The sequence below is a fragment of the Chiloscyllium plagiosum genome, unplaced genomic scaffold (genome assembly GCF_037043375.1).
Source record: "Chiloscyllium plagiosum isolate Xiang-an unplaced genomic scaffold, Cpla_swu_hap1 HiC_scaffold_1, whole genome shotgun sequence".
Classification (NCBI taxonomy): domain Eukaryota; kingdom Metazoa; phylum Chordata; class Chondrichthyes; order Orectolobiformes; family Hemiscylliidae; genus Chiloscyllium; species Chiloscyllium plagiosum.
Genome location: NW_028270139.1, coordinates 48,335,352 through 48,358,303, shown reverse-complemented (window position 1 = coordinate 48,358,303; position 22,952 = coordinate 48,335,352). Strand labels below are relative to the sequence as shown.

General features: G+C 39.5%; 1 protein-coding gene across 11 annotated transcripts in view; it reads left to right on the top strand.

Annotated features, from left to right (window-relative positions):
- LOC122551847 (LIM domain-binding protein 2) overlaps positions 1-22,952 on the top strand; it is a 294,021-nt gene that overhangs the window by 60,394 nt on the left and 210,675 nt on the right. For all 11 annotated transcript variants that reach the window (XM_043694446.2, XM_043694435.2, XM_043694407.2 and 8 more), the window contains exon 2: positions 5,600-5,702. In XM_043694446.2, coding sequence (XP_043550381.1) covers positions 5,600-5,702 — 103 coding nt within the window. The remainder of the gene's footprint in view (positions 1-5,599; positions 5,703-22,952) is intronic.

Below are 22,952 nucleotides of genomic sequence, written 5' to 3'. Positions count from 1 at the left end.
ACACAGCTGAGTCCTGCCAATCATGTTTTATACAACTTTTCTGCTTTTCATTGTGTGAACTGCATTGTGTGTGTCCTGAAATAATTCCACAGAGGCCAGTATCCCCTCACCAAGTCACCCTTTATTTTCATGTGAAAAGTCCATGACACTGATTCAGCTCCTTCAGGTCCAGCTCTCAGAGTGAGTAGAACCTCTGACACTCCTGTTTATATTCTGTCAGCAAGGGCTTCCTGATTAACAGCTCCAGTCAAGGAACGCATATTCTGAGAGGTCTGGCTGACATTGTTACAATTACTATATCCCTCTCCCAATGAGTCGGAGAACATAGGCCGGTTCTTTGTTTTTGTAGCTCCTCTTGTCAGGTTCCTCCAACTCTGCCTCTGATATGGGCAGCATGTAACATACAACAGCTCGCCTCTTGTGCCCGGAGCATCTCGGAAGAAATTCATTCTCCTCTTCAGGTGGCAAAGGCAGCAACACTTGCTGTGTTCATCTCAGATTCCGAGGTAGAGGTTCTCAATCTAACCGAGGTCTTGCGCAAATTTTAAAGGTTAGAATCTCGAACGAATTTTATTAAAGACTGGTTCTACGATCACTGAAACATTAGTGCCGGTATCGACCTGCAGTAGAACCAGCTGATCATTTAACCGGGTGTTTATTTTGATTGGTTCTGATTTGGATGTTGCTAAGCAATTTAATTGTTCCAAACCAGATGTAGGTGGACTTTCCAGGATGTGCACTCTGCTGGATACCGGCCTATGAGTTCTCTTAATCAATTTAGGTCGAGTGCAATTCTTTTGCTGTCTTGAGACTGCATACCTGTAGTAACTAGCCAGCCTAGATCCTGAAGAAAGTTTTAACTGTTTGGCTGAGGCTTGGCTTTGTTTTGGGGTGTTGCTGGAATCCTTCTGTTCAGGGTATATCCTGAGTGAGCCTATGTTATTGCCTTCACTCATGTGGTGGCCCCTAAGCTTAGTCAGACTGGCAAGAATGTTCACTTCCATCGGAATATCCTGCACTCATGCTCCACTTGCCACATTTTCCAATGATAAAGCCAGTTGTTGTCTCTATTTGAAGTTCACTTGGGCTTTGATCAGTAGGTACTTTTGCATGGTTACATCATTAATCCCATATACCAAACAGTCTCTGAGCATCTCATTAGGTGTTAAACCAAAATCACACGCCTCTGCCAGTTGTCTTAACCCAGTCAAAAATCCCCGTATGGATTCCGCTGGGTCTCGAATTGCCAAGTAAAACTGATAGCATTTCAGAATTAGAGAAGGCTTGGGGTCATAATATTCCTTAACTAAATCTGTCAACTGTTGAAAGGTTTTAGTATCTCAAGCCTTAGGGAAAGTTAGGCTCCTAATAATTGAAAAAACTATGCGTTCACAAGCTGTCAGGAGAGTTACTCGTTGCTTTATCTGCCCTAATGTCATTTGCCCTAGAAAGAATAATGCATTCTTTCCACATAGTGGGTCCAGTCTTCGACAGTTGGATCAAACAAATCAAGCTTTCCAAATAACAGCACAGTGCCAGAAATGCTTACCCCCCACACCCCCCAACTGAAAGATGACAATTGCGAGTGAATTTCTTCAGCAGTGTGCTTTTCTCTTGTCTCCACTGAAATAACTCTTCAGAGGCCGGTATCCCATCACCAAGTCACCCTTTATTAACACTTGGTGAGTCCTTGACACTGGTCCAGCTTCCTCAGAGCCAGCTGTCAGAGTGACACTCTTGTTTATGTCTGTCAACTAGGGCTCCCTTATTGGGCCAGATTAACAGCCCCAGTCAGTGAATTCATATTCTGTGATGCCCACCTGGCTGACCTTGTTACAATCACTGCACGTATCTTGTCTTTGGTCTGCCCACACAAATCTGTTGTTTTTCTGTAAATGTGCTTTATAACTTAGAATCTGTTTTAAATGAACTATGTATCACAAAAAGCTAGTATCTAAATTCAGCAGATAACAAAGAAGACAAATAGACTTCTGGCCTTTATTTCAAAGGGAATAAAGTATAAAAATAGCTGGGCCTCACTGCAACTATACAACGCACTCGACAGACAACAACTGGAATACTATGACTTTCTACTGGCATTAGAGGCAGTCTAAAAGAGGTTCACTGGGCTGATAACGATTTTAGAGAGATTTTCTTAGGAGGTTTACAATTGGTTCAGGATTGGGTGATACTGAATAAGTGAGCAATTACCGTTTAGGAAGAGTAGCAGATAATAACAAGGCAGAGCATAAGTGAGACCTCTAACAGCCTTTGACAACCATTTCATTTGAAAAGATTCTGCCAGGGACCAAATTCAATAAAAGGGTCCAGAAACCTGGTGTACCAGAGATTTGCAGACTGATTAAAGGTTGTGAACATGGAGACCTAAAAGTAGAATGAACTTGAGACTATTGTAGTCAGTGCTTCTGATGAATTTTAACGGATTAATGGCATTAACGGATTCAAGGAAACCTTAATTTTAAGTGAAGCAATTCAGTTTGAGAGTTAATCAGTGGTCCATTAACTAAACTGGGCAGTGCTGAGATATAGGTGACCAGATGGTTCCAGAAGCGCAGGAATTTAAAGAAGAAGCAACAGAATAAAAGATATAATTAAGAGGGAAAGTGTTATATACTCTAAAACTTTTCCAAAGATGTGACATCAAAGAGACCTACAGGGGGAAACAGTGCCTTACAAACATTGCAGAATGCTCTCCTTGCAGAGTAATTGAGCCTTTTGAAAATCTGTGCAGAAATGTAACCCTATCTTTGCAGGTTCCAAAGGAAAGGTCTTCAGAGTTATAAGTAGTCATGAACTTGTAGAATCTGTGGTAGAAAAGAAAAAAAACTTTAGGTGGAATCAGTGACTCCAAGCATACGTGCAGGACATAGCATTGCCAAGAGACAGATCACCATTTTAAACTATATATTGGAGCATGGGCTGGGTGCTGGCAGGTGGGACTAGATTGGGTTGGGATATCTGGTTGGCATGGATGGGTTGGACGGAAGGGTCTGTTTCCATGCTGTACATCTCCATGACTCTATGACTCTATAAGTGAAATGGTTTTCTCAGGCAATGATTTGGGAAACACCAAAACAAAAAAAAAACGGAAAGGGCTGTGGATGCTCGAAATCAGAAACTTAAACAAAAACAGCAATTGCTGGAAAAATCCATAGGTCTGGTTGCAACTATGGAGAGAAATCAGAGTTAATATTTTGAGTCCAGTGACCCTTCTTCGGAACGCAGTTACATAGTCTTGAAGCAACTGACATCTCACTCCATTGTGAATGTGCTGAAGAATATAATCGGAGGGGTAAGGTAGTTTTAAGTGGTCTACAAGAAGAAGGTTTGACACTCAATGAAATGTGTAATTCTAGAAAGCATCTATTGGTTTCTTCGGGCACCTTGCATAATGGTGGTGCCAACGATGTGGTGGCATAATGGCGGACCCACAATAAACAAGAACTGTTCATGAATTTCTGTTTCCATCCTGATTCTTCAGTGATTCCTTGAAACCAAAGGAGGTGCCAGAGCCAACAAAGCATTGTTGAAGGAGAGCAACAACTTTATAATTCCGCTCCTAATTTACATGTTCACTCTATTGCAGTGTGGGTTCGCACCATCAATTACTTCCAGGGCTAGTAGTCCCAAATTAACAAAGAGTTCAAGAATGAGAGCGGTTGTATCCAAACAGCAGGCTTGAGACTATGAGTAGAGATACCATTCCAGGAAGCTAGTCAGGTTGACGGAAGGAGAAAAAGTGAAGGTGAGAGACCAAGGGAGAGAAGGAGTCATTGTCCAGAGAGATGATAATCAACAAAGATCTTATTTATTACATACTTCAGAAGGTACTATAGGTGGTAAGAGGAGAATGTTATCTATATTCATCAAAGATAACAATCAGTCAGATATTTGGGAGAACCAGGTAATAAGCCAAAAACAAATAAAGGACCGGATGTTACACATTTCAGTGAAAACTGTCCAAGTCAAGAAAAGGAATTCACAGAGAATCTATTCACCTTCCTCATCTAACAAGAACATAATGAAGGAGGCCTCCTGACTGATTGATTGATCTTGTGACGTCAGAGACCTGGGGAAGATGGGTAATATGTTAAAAGCAAAAATGGATGAAAACTTGGGTGGAGATGAAGTATTGGGTTTTGTAAGGTTAATGCAAGGGAGTGTGTAACCAGCAACTTGCATGATGACAAGGTAAGAGAACGCATGACTTAAAGACAAGATGAGAGGAGAATGATCAGCATTGTTTGACCTAATAATAAAGAGCTGTATCTAATTCAGTAGTTTATAATGAACCAGTTGCCGTTTGAACATACCAGTGTGATGAAGCAATGCAGACATACATACAAGCTAGACTGGTGTATGGCCTGGAAAAGGTGTTTGGAGTTTGGAGAGAAGTTCAAAGTAAATAGCTGCTTTGTGCCCTGTGGATATATTGCATTTGTTGTGATGAATATTTGATTTCAATGATGTGGATATCATTCATTGGAACCATTTTATTCCTGAGCATGTTGAACATTTAGTGTTTGGTGGCTGCACCAATCAATGCGAATCTTTCCGAATTCTTGAAATGTAAAATGTCACAGTGTGAGCTATGGAGGATTGATTATTGCTTTACTTCCTTTTTTTCCTTCAGACCTTTTCTTCACTATTTAGCAGCATGCTTGAGAAGATATGCCTGAGCCTCTTTCAGCTTTATTTGTTTGTTAGGAAAATTGTCCCTTAAAACAAATGTACCGAATGGATTTTAATTCTGTCACCAATTAGAGGCAATGGCACTGCTCTCAGATTGTGTTTTGTTTTAGTTTATCATTATTATTTCTGAAGCTTTGCCCACAGCTTAGTGAACACTGTTTCCTTCTTTCTGAATTGGAGATGCCGGTGTTGGACTGGGGTGTACAAAGTTAAAAATCACACAACACCAGGTTATAGTCCAACAGGGTTAATTGGAAGCACTAGCTTTCGGAGCGCCGCTCCTTCAACCACCCGATGGAGTGTCACTCCGAATGCTAGTGCTTCCAGTTATAGCTGTTGGACTATAACCTGGTGTTGTGTGGTTTTTAACTTCATTCTGAAGCTATTGTTGTGTGTTTTTGAACTGTGAATACACCATCATTCTAAACTGGAAAAATGTGTCTTCCAAATTGTAGTTCCCCACGTACTGAGCCCCTGATCTTACCGGTATCATTGCTTTTGTGATTTCAGCCTCTTTTTGAAAAATAGTGGGTGATTTTGCAGATCTAAAGAGCAGAAGCATTGGTACATATGTTCATCTTCAACACATGAGTGGTATTCCAGTGAATCAGATTGCCTGACCATCATAGTACTTGATTGACATTAAATCTGTTGTTGAAATGAAAATAGGGTAGGTTCTATTAGTATAACCACTTCACCAGGTTACCACCCATACAGTCACAACATATATTTTAATTATGTTATCTCTGGGAAGTCTTGCAGTGCTTTAGTTTACAAAAAGATTACTCTTCTGATCGCGGATGTTGTGTATACAGTTTTATTTTGTAGCTAAATCAGCTGGATTCTCAGTACTGATTGTTCCCTTTCGGAATTTCTTTGTCTTCAGGATAGTGACAACCTGTGGTGGGATGCCTTTGCTACAGAGTTTTTTGAAGATGATGCAACATTAACACTTTCGTTCTGCTTGGAAGATGGACCAAAGAGATACAGTAAGAGGCTATTTTATCTGACTTAGACTAACCAGTGTAAATGTTTGTAATTTTTCTCGACTTAGGAAATTTGAGGGAAAAGAAACTCATTCCATTGTCACTCAATTCATCATCACGATGTTGGTTCTTTTTGGTCCTTTTCAAGTTTGTGTTGCGTTTTGTGGTCTTTACACTGGATTTATAATTTCACTGTGATGTAGATGAGGAGGTCATCTGCAATTATGAACTTGCGTTTGTCAATGAGGAAATTTCTGGCTATGTAATTTGCTTTTCAAAATAATTGAATTAAAACTGCGGTGGCTTTTTTCCATAGCAAAATTCTGAAATGTCTGTGGCAATCAATGCTTTTTGCAACTAATTAACTTAAAGTTGTTTCAAAGTTGGAGCATCTTGTTTGAGTTTTTTTAAAGAAAACGGGTGGCAGTCATCAAAATAGATCATTCTAATCTTGTTGAAATGCAAATATTATTTCAATCAACTTAACCAGTTTGTGGCTTCAAATGCCAAATAAATGAACTAATGGATGACAAGGAACTTCAGTTCCATTGTATTGAAACATACTAGTAGTGCCACAGCATGTGGGAAGAAATTGTGCAAACCTGCTCTTACATTAAACAATGGACATCTGTAAAATTTAGAGATATACTGATTCATATGAGCATGCACGTTATGAGCAGAAGTGGTCTATTTGGCCCCTGTAATCTGCTCTGTCATTTAATGATATCATGGCTGATCTGGTTATGACCTCAAATCTACACTCCCACCTACCCCCATCAATCTTTGACTCTATTTTAGTCAGGAACCAATCTACCTCTGCCTTAAACAACCCTGGGAAAGAGAGATTCAAAGATTCACAATCCTCTGAGAGAATCATTTTCCTTTATCTCTGTCTTGCATAAACAAACATGCACATTTGGAGCACGAGTCGGCCATTTGACCTGTCTGTGGTAACTAATTCCATTTTGCCAGTGCCTGTACCAGGGGTGAGTATGCCTCCCACAAACCAGTGATATCAGTCTAAAACATTCATTGAAAGATATTGCTGGAAGCAACTGAAGAGGAATGCCAAGGTTTCTGGAATTGTTCTGGTTTGAATGATTGTACACACAGACTCGTGTGCCTCTCAACTTTTCTGCATTATTGAACTTGTAAGTAAATCTGATCAGTTAGTTTGACTCTGTACATGGTGTTTAAAATGTTGCTTTTAACAATTACCTGTCTCCCAATTACTTAGAAAAGTAGAAATGTATGCAACATTTATGCTTTAAAGGTGAAAATCAAACTGAATTTGTAATTCTGTAAATCGAGTCTGACATTAATAACAGAACATCAGAGTCACAAACACTGAAGATAAGAACCGAAGATGTAATTTTTGTTCTTTTGTACTCATCGATCAGGGTAAACGTTAGACATTTAATGGATGTACAATTTTAATTGTGTCATTTTCAGTTTAAACACAGTTATTTGTTTATTTTATTGAAAAGCAAATAGTCATCTTCAGAAGTTCAGGTGTGGTATATTTGATGAATAAATTGGAGGGAAAGAAAAAGCAAACCAGTGAATGATTTTTTTTTGCTTGATGCCCGGTTATCTAATTATTTTTTTAAATGGATTAGTCTCTTATCAGGGTCACTAGTTTAGAAACTGAGCAAGTGAAGTACCATTTTCCATGTGGTAATATTCAATTTGTTTATGTGTCGTGGAACTTATTCCATTACACCATCCATTTGCAAGAAGAATCATGAAAAATAGTATATGTTTTGAATTTTTATTGGATTCTGCTGGTGTTTTCCACATCTGTAACTTTGTCCATTTTTCTGTGACAGCAATAGGATTGACCTTACCCTTGAGACTGTTCTCAAAAAAAATGAACAACTCCATCTCCATTCAAATTCTTTTCTATAAATTTGCAAAGATTTTAAATCTCACCACTTCTTAAGTGGAGTGACTGTTTATTGCTGAAAAGGTATTTTTAATTAACCTGTTCAGATTTGCTACTAAACACCACCTCTGGTGCAGGAGAGACTTGAACACAGCTAGCTCAGAGACATGGACACTACCTCAGTGCCACAAGATCGTTACATTTAGTACTTGAGGGCTTAAGTCCTAGATTTGTCCCAACACCAGGCTCCACTCTCCAGTCATTGATTTAGATATTTATTGAATATGCTGTTGCAATGAAGAATTGCAAGTTTTTTTTGGAAACAATAATTTCACTTGGAAACAAATTTGTTTAAAATATTATAAAAAAAGATATTCTGAATATTTCTTTAACATTGCATTCGTACTTGGTGCTGAAGCCCAAATCACTGCTGAGTTAATTTTGTATTGGATTTATCTCCACGAAGTAACTTCATTCACATTTCAAGAACATGATGGGATGTATCCTGTGCAGTCCCTGCCACGATGAACAAGGACACGGTTTAACACTGTGCCTCACAGCACCAGGGACCCAGGTTCTATTCCAGTCTCGGGTGACTGTCTGTGGAGTTTGCACATTCTCCCCGTGTCTGCGTGGGTTTCCTCCGGGTGCTCCGGTTTCCTCCCACAGTCCAAAGGTGTACAGGTCGGGTGAATTGGCCATGCTGAATTGCGTGTAGTGTTAGGTGTATTAGTCAGAGGGAAAAGGGTCTGGGTGGGTTACTCTTCTGAGGGTCGATGTGGACTTGTTGGGCCGAAGCACCTGTTTCCACACTGTAGGGAATTTAATCTAATAGTTTGATTTTAATGTTTTGGACGATTTTCACTTATATGTGGGCAAGAATGTTTTCTTGTATTTTCTAAGATATCATTAAAATATCAGGTTGATTAAAAATATCCTTGAACTGTTTAAACATTTCTTGGATGTTAAATGTAACCCCTTGACTAATGTGGCCTCTCTGCACTATCAGTTGGTTACGATATCTGCTAGAAATATAAACATGTTTGTGTGCCCCTAAAAAGATCAGAGTGTAGTCTAGGCCTGAAAAGATAATTCATCTTTTCTCTGTTTCAATGCCGATGGACCTGTGAAGTATTTCTGTCATTACTGGACTATTTTTCCTTTTTATTAAAGAATAGGTCATACATAGATCTGACCTATTTGTTGACAGATGTCTGTCAAATGCAATGACATTACTTCCCCTTGAATCAGAATGTTTGATTTAGCCTCCTCTTGGTAGAGAATGGCTGGCAGAACAAAATACTAAGACATCAAATTCTCTTCATCAACCCGCTGGATTGCATTTTTGTTCATGCTTTTTATTGTTATTGTGCTCTTTACAATGATTAAGTTTTATCGGGTATGAACATTGGCTGTTAAGAATCAAAAACGTTTATTCTACATCACATGAGTTTTATTCTGTTCTTCCAAACCATAGGAAAGATGATTATGACAGGTGCAAAGATTATAGAACAAGAGTTACAGGCAGTAGGGACTGACTTATATGTTTTCTCGAAGGAAATCTTTTCCCAGTGACTAGAAGGAATGGTCTATTTTTCTAAAGCTAACAGCTGTTTTACTGTTGAGGAAAGCATCGTGGGACACCAGTATTGACAATATCCAATTCATCTCTTTAAGAGCTACAGATAATTCTGCAGGCTACTAAAATTGCACCTTGTAGCAGTGATAAGAACAGGGGATAGGGTGCGATTAGGTCTATTCTTGTTGTCAGGCATCAGATTTGTTCGTTGTCTTATCAGTCAGCAAAGCATAGAACCTGGAGGGCAAAAGGCAATTAACATCTGGTCAAATCAGTTGGTGCATCATTCCTTGTGAACTGTTCCAGATAACAGGTTATGTCATAGAACAAAATTATTGTGTTGTCAGTGTAATGCAAACCTGTAATAGTAAATCTCTAGCCTATCTTTTCAGTAGCTCTGAATGTTTTATTGGCTATTTAGGCTCCCATTTTGTCACAGCATGATTATATTAAGCACTGGGTTTTTAGAATAATTTCTGAATGTACAATACACAGATTAACCGGAATTCTAATTTATGCACAATGAGAAAATTCTTTAGATAGAGTAATTTGGATGAAAGCAATAGACTTCTAGTGATAAAACTTCAGAAAAGCTCTGTACAGTGTACTATATATATACATATACATATAAAAAATATACTAGAACAATATGAAAATTAACTGAATAAGAAGATGTATCACAAACCCTGACTGATGTAATCTGAGTGATGAATGCTTGTTTTATACAAGTTGAATTTTTCTTTATTCATTCATGGGATGAGGGCATCACTGCCCATCCCAGAGGGCAATTAAGAGTCAACCCCATTGCTGTGGGTCTGGAGTCACATATAAGCCAGAAAAGGTTGGCAGTTTCTTTCCGTAAAGGACATTAGTGAACCAAATGGGCTTTTCCTGACAATCGACAATGGATTCATGGGCATTATTAAACTGTCAATTCCAAATTTTCATCGAATTCAACTTCTACCATCTGCTGTGATGGAATTTGAACCCGGGTCCCCAGAACATTACCTGGGTCTTTGGATTAACAGTCCATTGATAATACCATTCAGCCATCACTTCCGCTGTGATATACATGTTTGTGCATGCCATGTATACACATACGTATTACATTGTATTCAAGTGTTAGGATGTATGAGTGTGCAAGTGTTGTAGTGCTGAGCTGGAAGTTTAGAACTAGGGTGAGGTGGGGGAAAGGGAAATGAGGGCCTCACCACCAGACGCCTGGAGGAAGAATGCCTCATCTTCCGCCTTGGAACACTTCAACCCCAGGGCATCAATGTGGACTTCAACAGTTTCCTCATTTCCCCTTCCCCCACCTCACCCTAGTTCTAAACTAGGGCGGCACGGTGGCACAGTGGTAAGCACTGCTGACTCACAGCGCCTGAGACCCGGGTTCAATTCCCGCCTCAGGCGACTGACTGTGTGGAGTTTGCACGTTCTCCCCGTATCTGCGTGGGTTTCCTCCGGGTGCTCCTGTTTCCCCTCACAGTCCAAAGATGTGCAGGTCAGGTGAATTGGCCATGCTAAATTGCCTGTAGTGTTAGGCAAGGGGTAAATGTAGGGGTATGGGTGGGTTGCGCTTCGGCAGGTCGGTGTGGACTTGTTGGGCCGAAGGGCCTGTTTCCACGCTGTAATGTAATCTAAACCCTAGTTCTAAACTTCCAGCTCAGCACTGTCCCCATGACATGTCTGGACTTGTCCTACCTGCCGATCTCCTTTTCCACCTATCCACTCCACCCTCTCCTCCCTGACCTATCACCTTCATCCCCTCCCCCACTCACCCATTGAACTCTATGCTACTTTCTCCCCACCCCCACCCTCCTCTAGCTTATCTCTCCACGCTCCAGGCTCACTGCTTTTATTCCTGATGAAGGGCTTTTGCCTGAAATGTCGATTTCGAAGCTCCTTGGATGCTGTCTGAACTGCTGTGCTCTTCCAGCACCACTGATCCAGAACCTATTAAGATTTAGTTGAAGTATAATGGAATTTAAACAAATTCCAGTTTATGGAGATTGCCACTTGGTTAGGTTTAGATTAGAGTGCAATTCCTGATGAAGGGCTTTTGCCCGAAACGTCGATTTCGCTACTCGTCGGATGCTGCCTGAACTGCTGTGCTCTTCCAGCACCACTGATCCAGAATCTGGTTTCCAGCATCTGCAGTTATTGTTTTTACCTCGTTGATTTTAAATCTTAACAGGACAACCACCAAACAAACTCTTGACAAATGGAAATATTGCTTATTTTGCTACACACAACACGATGTTTAAAACTTGCTTGAAAAAGTCTTGAAATTCTGTAATACAAAGTTTACATGTCTTCTCACACTGTAACATTGTTTCACCTCAGCCTTCAGTAAAAGTAAGATTATTCATTTATGATGTTCTTTATAATAGATTTCAGAACGTCTGATCATCTGGTTCATTGTATACAAAAGGCTGCTGGAATTGAGAGGAAAGGTGACAGGGCTCCATGGAGCATGAGTTTGCCATCTTTTCTCTCCCTGCCATTTCAGCAGGGCTGCTATCCAGTCATTGCAGATGACTTCCATCAATGTCAAGATGGTATTGTCTGTGGAGCAGACACCAGAGGCTCAATAGCCTATGTCTGCACCACCATCTCATGGTTCGAAGCCAGGCCTTCTAGATCCAGCGATACATAAAGCTATGTTCCAAAGCCATTTTCAGCCTTTCAGTCCCCCACTGGCATTCACCTGCCTTCCACTAGCCACACTGTAGTCACTTGGCAACATTGTGCAGGAGCACAGGAGACACATGAAAGACAGACACTCAGGGAATGCACAAATGTGGTTGGTTAGCACTTGTAAACAGTGTGACAGTGATTTATTTATAAACTTGGTTTGGAATGTCCAAACGGAATGTTTTACTTTTGCATTATGGCCAATTGAACACTGGTGGTCAGTGACAGATAAGGTGTCAGGTGGTGCTGAATGGGATATTGAGGTTGCACATACTGATATCACACTTTGGCAAATGATTCATGGGCAGCGTGGTCAGAAAGGACTGTCTACATCACCTCCTCTCCTCTTCAAGTTCCAGGTTCTCAGCTGCTTGCCATCAAGCTAGTGGCAAGGGTTATCATCTCAGATTAGCAAAGTTGTTCACAACTTTGCTGAGGTTTTATCTGAGACCGGATTCATCCTGCCTCGAAGCTGTCCTCCGGTCACGGGGAGGGGGGGGAGAGGACACCATGTTGACTCAGTCAAAGGAAAGATTTCTCATTTAAAGACCTACTGTGTGGATTAGGATTGATTTAAGTGAAAGTGGAATTTTTGAGGCTGCAGCAGCCACATATCTGCAAAAGGGACATAGGAAGATTTGTACCCAGCCTGTCATCTGGAGGCCCTGTGCTGAGATGTGAGTGACTGCAGTGGGATGATCTCTCCCAAGAACGTGAGCAAGGGACATCCTTTCCATGTTATTAGGTGTACATGCAAGTGGCTGAGCAGGTCGGCAGCATGAGTGTGGTCCCACCTGGAGGCTGGTTGAAGTGGATTCAGGACCTCATGAGGTCTGGAACGTGAGTGTGGTAATATTTTCCAGTGTCTATCCCAACATTCTGATTTTCCCAGTTTTCTATTGTACAGCACTACTCAGGTCAGGTCAACATACCTGCAGTTTCAGAACAGGTATCTGTCAGCCCTGTTCAACAGCAGTCACCCAGACACTACTTCATGCTACTTTCTCTTGCAATGATGCCTCACAATCACCCTCTCCAAGCTCTCTCCTCACAAGTTGTCACTAATACTCTCTTGGCAACCACTGGAAATGTGTGTGTACCAGGCCCATTGGGTGATATGTTAAACCAGAGCAGGATGGAAAGGAAGGTCATTCACTGTGAAGGGGTTAGCTCTCTTTCTTTCACCACAGATGCTCCAGTACCTGCAGAGTTTTTCCAACATTTTCTGATTTTATTTCAGATTTTCAGCATTGGCGCTACTTTGCTCTTGCATCTCTGGAAAGTTGTTGTTCCAGGATGCTGCAGATGGAAGCCGTGATCTGCATGAAAATCCGAATATCAAGGCATGTCAAGAGGGTGACCCTCTGGATGTTGACTGTGTGAAGGCACCTGCTTCCTTCCAGCCAGACACCTCTGCCTATTCCATTTGTGGAGTAGCCCGTGACTGAGCAGGAGACTTTTGATGCAGATGTGAGTGGTCCTGCTTTTATTGCTATTGCTGCTCTTCTTGGTCCTTGGAAGAGGCGCACATTAGAGATGCTCATGCTGCTTTGTATGCTGTGGTGAAGGCTGACACCAGGGAAGTGCAGCTAGAGGTGAATGGTATGAAGTTGACATTGACAATCCTGAAAAGTGAGCAGAGCAGCCTTTCACCTGATCAGGCTGCAGCCCTTCACTTTCATTGCTTGAAGGGTTCCCAGTGGTCAGTCTCACTAACTCTCCCACTTTACACCCTCTTAGTGTTCCAGGTAGCTGCTGCCAGCTCGGATATTAGGTCTACTATTTGCTTGCTGTTAAAGCCAAATCTTTCCTAAAAATGCAGCTTATTGAACTATTTAAATATCTTATTCCATAGCTGCACGAAGGGCCCTCCACTTTCCGGCAAATCCAATTGATGGAAAGCTGGAAGTGAGGGGAGGGAGGGGGAGATGGGATGATGTTGTGCCATTGACCCACCATCACTTTGAAACAATCTAATTCCCCACACACTTTAATGCAGGTTTCCTTATACTGGAAGATTTTCATCATAACAGCAAGAAACGTCCAGATTTATTTCAGGCAGTGTGACAATAAGAAAGATAGAATTGACTTTGAAGCAGTCTGAGCGTTACCATTCCTGATTACTAACCAGTGATTTTTGCTGGCAAGTGTGTACTTTTGTACAGCTATGACCAGCTTGGGTTCCATATGAAGAGCTCTATTCTGAAATTGTATCACAGCACAGGTTGATGGCCCATTCAGGGCAGGACTGGCGTCAGTGTGGATTTTAAAAATACAGGTACTGCAGTATCTGTGTTGCCCTACAGAATTCAGTTCTGTCTTTTTAAACCACTTTATTCTTGAATGCTGCTGTTGCATCGTAAAACCCGGAGCAGTGATGTTATATTAATAACAAGTGCATTAACATACTTTGCAGCACCATTTTGAGTGGTGTACAGCGCAGCGTTTTATAAAGTGCTGTGAAATATGTCAATGCATCCTTCATTAACTGTCCATCATTTGTGGCTCAGGCTCCACCTCTGTAAAGTTATTGTGTTGTGAATCAAAAAGGATTGTGCTATTTTTACATTTTTTTTATAACACTGGATGTTCTTTCAGCTGTGAGGTGACTTTAATTTTGAGAATCTGATGCACTGAAGCTTGTGCACTTTATAAAGGCAGATAAACGATGGAGGAGCTGACACGACTAGACATCCACTGTTAAAAGAGTGGACAGAATTGAGTTGTGACAAGAAATGGTAGCACAAATAATGTAAATGAAAATTTTAATTAAATAAGGTACTGTAATGTTACACTTAGCTACATTGTATGTAGATATATAAAATAAGCAGCAATAAAATTGTAGTTCCTGCAGAGGGTAATCCCACTATTTGTAGCCCAATCTATCCTAGACATTTCTAAATTAGGATTACTTTATTAAAAATTGGGACTGTTAAGAATGAGAAGTGGCGTGAAAATGGAGACAAATCTCCACATAGAGAATGATTTTTTTTCTTACAGCAGTTGAAGTTATGAATGTGAGTTTGAATACCACGTCTATATTTTAGCAAGGAAAAGGGTATAGGGGAAACTTGTCCTCACTCGAGACATAGGCAGAAACAGACAGGTGACCTGGAGTGGACAGTTCTCTGTCCCTCAGAAGGAAAGCTGGTGGTCAGTGGACAGACCCAGAAGAAGCCTGCCCTGCAGCGATAACATGTAGGTTATTGGTGCAGCATGGAACATCAGCCCCTCAGCCGGAGGAAGTGCCCCCCCCCCACCCCTCCCATTGCAGCAGCTTGCAAATCTGATTGGTTGGCAGCTCCAATAGTCCTGGCAGTGCCACAGCTTGGACATAGGTGCTGCTGTGACCTCTTGTCAGTCCCAGGAAGAAGGCTCAATGGATCCTGGGAGCCAGGACAGTAGGAAGCATTGTATGGGGGAAGGTTTGCTGACCTTCAGGAAGGTGGGTCAAGACAGCTGACAGATGTCATTCTTAACAGTCCCAATTTTTAATAAAGTTTTCCTAATTTAGAAATGTCGAGGATAGATTGGGCAAGAAATAATGGGGTTGCCCTCTGCAGGAACTACATTTTTATTGCTGATTATTTAATATATCTACATACAATGCAGGGAGGAAGGAGTTGGGTTACTATCTTCTGGAGGTACTCACTATGTCCTCTGAAGATCATGTCCCCTTTCCTTCCTATATGTCTAAAGACTTTTTTAAAAAAAGCAGGATGCTCACTCCTGCCTGGTTTCCCATGCTAATAATAAAGCAGAATGGACAAGTTAATACTGGACTGAGTTCAGTGCATGCCCACTCTCTGCATTACAAAGGTGAGTTCAGGAATGGTTGGCTGTGATGTGGTGTACTGAGCACTCACCCTGGTTTTACATGACTGCCATTCCCTGCTGTAAAAAGGCATGGCGGTAACATGTAAATTCTGGCCCATTTGGTGAACAGAAGAGAACAGTCAAGGGATGCCATTGTTGGTGGAAGGAAAATTAAAAGATCAGACAGTGCAAAACCTAATGCTGGTTTATTAAAGGACAATACCTGACAGCCACTTGGCTGCTAACTAACCTTTGCTGTAACGTGCAACCTATGGCCAGTGATGAAAAAGAGAAAATGTTACTTAGAAAATATTTTTAAAAGAATATCTCTTCTGCTAATCTCAGTAGTTTTCTCATACACTGTATATCAGTATTATTTTTCGTAAAATTCTAGGTATGGGGCTTGTTAGAACTATGTCACTTGCCCTACTAATTTCTCATCAGCCTTAAACTATTACTCATTAACTTTGTGAATTTCACTCCACTCTCTTTCTCCTCATTTTCATTCTAGCAGTTTGTATCCAGTACACATTTAGTATCTTTTAAACACTGCTGCTGGAACCGTTTGACGATTTGCCTGATGTATTCCCTTGCACAGAGATTCTTTTGAACAAAATAGACTTAATATGGATTCTAATATTTGCTGGGTTCAAAGAGCTCAAGCAGTCGATGTCTCTTATGCCAAACTATTTCCAGAATTGATATGAGAAAGAGAGTTGACTGGCAGCCTTGAGGAGGCTCTCTGAATTGAGCACATCAGCTGCAGCAATGACAGCCCAGTGATGGGAGATGCAGTGAAGCTCTTCCACTTGGCAGTTGATTGGCGGCTTCTGACTTGGGAGCTGAGATGGTCAAATACTTCCTTCCCTGCCCCCATTTCCCAAAATAATCTGTGTCGGAGATGGAAAAAAATCCTTTATCGGTTATTTCTTATTGAGCATGCTGACATTAAGTTTGGGTCAGCATTGTTAAAAAAAGTCTCAAATTATATTGTTTCTTCACATTTTACAATGTTAATCCAAAAGCAATAGTTAAAACATTGAACGCGTCTTTAAATATTGATTGTCTTTAGCTATAAATATATAAAACCTGAATGAAATTAATTATTCAATTCTGTTTCGCTCTGAAAGTTGTGTCAGCTTTAACATTCCTATCTGTGCAGTACATCCACAATTGTTCTTTACAATTACAAAAGCTGCATATGCAGAAGCGAAATTGGAAGGGCTTGGGATGACTGTTAAGATGCAATGTATTTTCATTTAAAATAATAATATGGTTATATTTTATTTGATGCAGCAGAATAGCAAAGCAGACCTTCAAAGGGTCAGCTCAAATAAAAATGATCCATTTCCGTGCTTGATTCAAATTCTGAGCACAGTCTGTTTCTGAGCCTCTGTGTGAAATAGCGATGTAATACATTGTTGAAAGAATGTTTACCCCATCTCTTTGCTTTTAGATATATCTTGTTCAGTAATTACTGGAAACCTGAATCTGTGTGTAAAATGCACTTCATTAAAATTGGAGCTCGGTGCTACCTTCACTAAGTTGTTGATTATAAATGTCAGTGTTTTAATAGATTTTCATGCAACCCATAATTCTTGTGCTTTTTCTCCCCTGTTGCGTGCCTGCAACTGATAGTAAAGAAATCTATATCTCACATTAGCATGGTATATTCTAATAAAGTGCAAGAACATTGAATTCCCTTTTATTAAATCTCAATGATCCAATGTTCCAAACATCAACTAGTTGCATTGCATAGATGGGAGTGATTTAACAGGCAAGATAGTAGGTATGCATCATTAATGGATCTTCACCTTGTTTTCTCACTTCAATGAAATAAACTTTACCTCGTTTTTAGTAAACCTGCTTCAACATAATTATAAAATAATTCTATAAATTGTCATGACCCAGTTTGATTTTGCTTCATTAAAATCGCTACAGTTTTCTCTGCTGTTTAAAACAGATTTGTAGAATACAATGTCAAGTCAATCACATCAAATTATAAACTGGAATTAGTCCTTAAATTTCAAATAACATAGCAAACACCACGGCACTGGTTTGCATGATCATCCAGGGTTTCATCTTTGAGTCAATTTGACCTGCCCTAGAAATAACATTCAGGTGAGAAAAGATATTTGATCTATCTAGTCTACACATCCAATTATCCCTTCTTTCCTCTACATTGCTTTAAAAATGAATAAGTGTAAATTATTTTAGATGCCAAATGCAGGTCTATTTTCCCAAATTCTGTTGCACGTTTTAAAAAAGAAATGGATTTTACATGAAGTGAGCAAGATACACTCACAGAGAATATTAATGTATAATAAAGAATGATGCATAATTAAGAGAAAAATGATCTTATTTAAGTCTGAAGTAGCAGCTGAGAGAATTTCAGAATAATAAAATCATAGCCTCTGGGCTATTAGCAGATTTTTTTACCTTCCAAAGCTGTTTGGTACCAGTGAATCACTACGAGTAACACTCACAACAAAGCTAAGTTTGCTGAGGACTTAGTCATTCACCATTTACTCGTTCTTTTCAAATGCAGGAAGATATCATCCTTTGTTTACGTATTTCTGGTCCACACAATTTTCTTTCTACACTGTAGAGTCTTGGTCATCGTACCAGTATCTAATTCATAGCAGTTTCCCTGACACACAAATTCGCTCATTCCTTTTCACAAGATCACCTCTTGGCTACCAGTTTAAAACAAGCAGAAGTGAGGGTCCTCCTCAATAAAGACTGACACCAGCTAATTGCCCCTTTTCCCAGTTGAGAAACAAGGAATAAAGATCTCTTAAAGAGTCATCCATGATGTCTCTTACAGAATATGGAATTACTCACTCACCAGGAGTCACCCATTCCAAGAAGGAGTTGTTGCCATTTCACCCATCATGACCTATCTGACAGAATAATAGGAAAATCAACGCAATATTGAAAACTTGAATGAAATCCTGTAATTCTGCTTCCAACATCATGCTCAATTTATTATTAAAATAAAAAAGAACTGCCAACAATTTTATTAACAGTGAACTGTAAAACATTGACTTCAAGCTCACAATAAGGATATTAGTTCTTTAGCTTTTTTACTTTCAGTCCAAGTCTTCTCATTCACATTCAGTTTATTCCTTCAATGCTTACCTATAAACCTTGGAAAGCATAATTTTGCTCATCACATGTTGTATAAGGAACAATTTAGGAACAAAATTAGGCCATTTAGCCCTTCAGACATCTTGCAGTAAAACCATGAATAATCCATGATTTAACTCCATAGAACCGCCTTTGCTCATATCCCATGTACCTTCCAAAAATCTTGTTGGATTAAGCCACGTTTCAGAGTTAGGTTCTTTCTTGTGCCTCATTGTGATCATGGCTTAATTTTTGTGCAGCTTTTCTGAGTTCAGAATTCATAGCATAGTTGCTGAAATTTTACTGGGATCTCCTCTCAAACTTTTACTGGGATCTCCTGCCATTTTTCAAGGCTTTTGCTTATTTCTTGTTAATCACATGTCAGAAAATTGAGAAACTCACTGTTGAAATCCAGGATTGGGTCATTCACAATTTTTCTAAGTTCTTCCGAGTTTGGAATTTATTTTTCTTCATGAGAAGGACAGTGGGATGATGATGAGGCACAAATGAAACAGTCAACCCATTTTAAATATTTTGTTTGCTGAAATAATTCTGCATACCATTCCTTATTCATGAAAACCTATTATCATAAACTCTACTGAGTAATTTTGAAGATATGCTGCAAATATGACTGTACCTTAAAAATGAATTCAGTAATGACAGAGGCAGTCACTGATAGCTCTGAATTGAAGATTTTTTAAAATTGGATCCTTACAATGTGAAAACAGGCATTTGGCCCAACAAGTCCACAATGACCCTCCAAAGAGTATCCCACCCAGACCCATTCCTCTACACCATTAGTCTACATTTCCCTTGACTAATGCACCTAACCTACACATCCCTGAACACAATGGTCAATTTAGCTTGGCCAGTTCACCTAACATGCACATCTTTTGATTGTGGGAGGAAACCAGTGCATCCAGAGGAAATCCACGCACACAGAAAGAATGTGCAAACACCACACAGACAGTCGCCCGAGGGTGGAATTGAACCCGGGTCCCTGGCGCTATGAGGCTAACCACTGAAGGACTGCACAGCCGGCTTTGTAAACCATCAGAAATCTATTCAAAGCAACATAAGATTGCTTTGGAATTTAAAACAAGCAAAGATTGTTCAGCTCCTTCCCTCCACAGATCATATATAATATTCCCGTCATGGCATTGACCTAAGCCTCATGAATGACTGCAGATCAAGACTCCAAGAATTTCTTTGAGTTTCTCCCTGACCTCCAAGAAGAATTACTGCAGAATATTTATTGACAGAAAGCACCCACACACTTCTGACCAGTAACAATCCTGATATAATTCAACCATCATCTCAAACGCACATGACGATTGAGTTTTGGTAATGTTTGTTTATCCTTATAACGATCATTCCTGTCTTCAGGCACTTTGTTTATACAACTGTTTTTTTCAATTTAGTTAATTATCTATTCCACACATTCCCTATGCTACTTTCCATTTTAATTGGAGACCTTTAATTCATTTAATTATCATACTGTACCACCACTGATCAACACTCAGCCAAAAGATTTCTCCCTAATTGTGGATAATAGTTTTATGTTAGGGAGCTCAGATAAAGCATTCTTTTACCAAACATTAAAAGGAGAATACTTGTACAGATCTCTCATCTGACCGTACATACAAACTGGGACCATTTGGCCATGTGAGTCTCCTTTGTCATTCTATCCTGACTAGCACCAGTAATCGGTGACCTTCCATTTTAGTCAAAAATCTGACTACCTCAGCCTTGAAAACATTGAGCCACCCCCACCTGCACTGCTCTCTGAGGAAAAGTCCAAAGACTTCTCTCTAGAAAGGAAATTCTCATCTGTGACTGAAATGGGAGACCCCTTACTTTTAAACTGTGTCCTCTAATTCTAATCTCTCCCATGAGGGGAAGCATTCTTTCAACAGCTACTTTATCAAGATCTTACATGTTACAATAAAATTAGCTCTCATTCTTCCAAACCCCAACTGGACTGTCAAACTTTTTCTTACAAGATAACCCGCACATCTCAGCTATCAGTTGTGTGAACTATCTCTGAGCTGTGGTTGCAATCTGTATGATTCATCTATATTTTCATATCATTGATGTTGGACTTTTGAATTTTGAGCTAGTGATGTATGGGCTTTCTGTGTCTCTGAAGGGGTTAAATGATTAATTTGTAGGTATTTCTGTAGCTATAGTGTTTGTTTTAGGAGTTTGAGACAGAGTTCAGAGAGGTTAACGAAAATTTGTTTACTTTGGGTGGTTTTTATGAGTGATCAAAGTAAACAGTTGTACATCTAATTTTCTGTTTTAGAAAGTCAGGGATTGATATCTCTCTTTTCATTAGGTAAAGCGCCCATTGCTTGAAGAAAGACCATTTAGTTTGAGTTTGATAATTTTGCATGTGTCCTTGCTGAAGCTGAATGAGTTGCTCCTGAGAAAAAGTGTTCGTTTAGGCTGAGAAGAAAAGGGTTACATAAGTGTGAGGATGTTACTTACATATTCTGAATACTTCAATTCCAGATCAGAAGTGCTTGGTTAAGACCTGAAGGGGTTATACGATGCTGAGAAAGTCTGAGAAGAATTGTATGACTAATCCTAGAAGAGGCTATCAGAGTCTTCTGACCGCAAATTGAGACCACTGTTAAGTCAAACCCTATATGGGTTAGGGAAAAGCATTCGATAATAGGATAGTGTTGGGATTAGTGTGATTGTATTTTTACTAGGGTGTTTAAAATCTTTAAATGTGTGCTTTATTTAAATAGTTTGGTTTATTTAATTTTATCTTCAATTCTTTTGCATAAAAACAATCTTCTGTTTCATTGTTAAAAACAAATCTGTCGCATTGCTTGTTTGTCTTTCAGTGAAAGACCATCTCAGTAAAACAAACAAAAAAAATCTATCAAACTAGATTTCAGATTGGGATCTGATTGGTCCATAAATAACATCAGCAGGGATCACAAGTACTGCTTACACATTTACATCCTTTCTTGAATAAGGTGACCAAAACTGTACAAATCATGTTGCTGCTGCTGAATGATCAAGATGCAACTGGTATCAGAAATGGATATGAAAGGTCAACTTTGTCCATTAATACTGTAGTTACCACATCCTGCCATTAATTTTATAACTCAATTAAAAGCGAACTACCAGCGACAAGTCACATTTCATGCTGGACTTTTTAAAATGACTTATTTTATATAAGAGAGGTTCGAGTTTAGAAAATACATTGTTGTCTTTTAATGATGCTGCCTTTCATCCTGGTTAAAGCTCAAAAAACACAAAGCAATAATCCTATTGCAAGTATAGAGACTCAGGTTGTTAATGTGAATTTAAAAAATACAATCATTTTGATGTTGTCAAATAAGTGACTCTTCTTTTAATACATGTTGCAGAGCTTGGCTCTTAAGATTACTAAAGATTACTAAAAGCAGTCCTTTATGAAAATATTCAAATTTTTTGGAAGAGGTCACTTTTAATAATACATCATTTTGTGCAATTATGTATCGACCTCAGTACTTCGCCCTGAGTTCCTGCTAATCACAGAGCCAGACCTCCGGGCAAAGGGCAAAGATCATCAATGTAAATAGTTTAAGCCAAGCATTCTCCAGTTTAACCCTCTGTGAAAGCTTGGTACTAGGAATAATTGTTTTATCAATAGGTTTCCTTAGATGAGGCATTGCATTATATGTCAGCTAGACTGAAATATTATGCAACACTTGTAGTTTCCTCTCTCAGTAATACCAGGAGTTTTAAAAATTGATAATGTTTCAACTTCATAAGTAGTAAAAGAAAAATAAGAGATTAATTTAATTATGGCTGTGGGAGCAGATGGGATGAGTTTAAGTTAGTAGTGCACAGGGACCTCACTAACAGGATGCTGCAGTCAGTCCAAAATTATGTTGTATTGACCACACATTTGAGCAACATGCTGTGTGAATTTCAGTGCCAGTTTAATTTCAGGTCCATGAACTATACATCCTGACAAGTGGTTAGTTGACTCAAACACCTTATTTTTTTAATTGTTTGTAATAGTCAGACAAAAGACCATATTCAACATGCCTGTATTTGTGAAATCCCAAACAAAACATCTACTGCAAGATCTGATTACACAAAGTGCAACAATTGCTAAACAAACCTGAGTACATCAATTGCT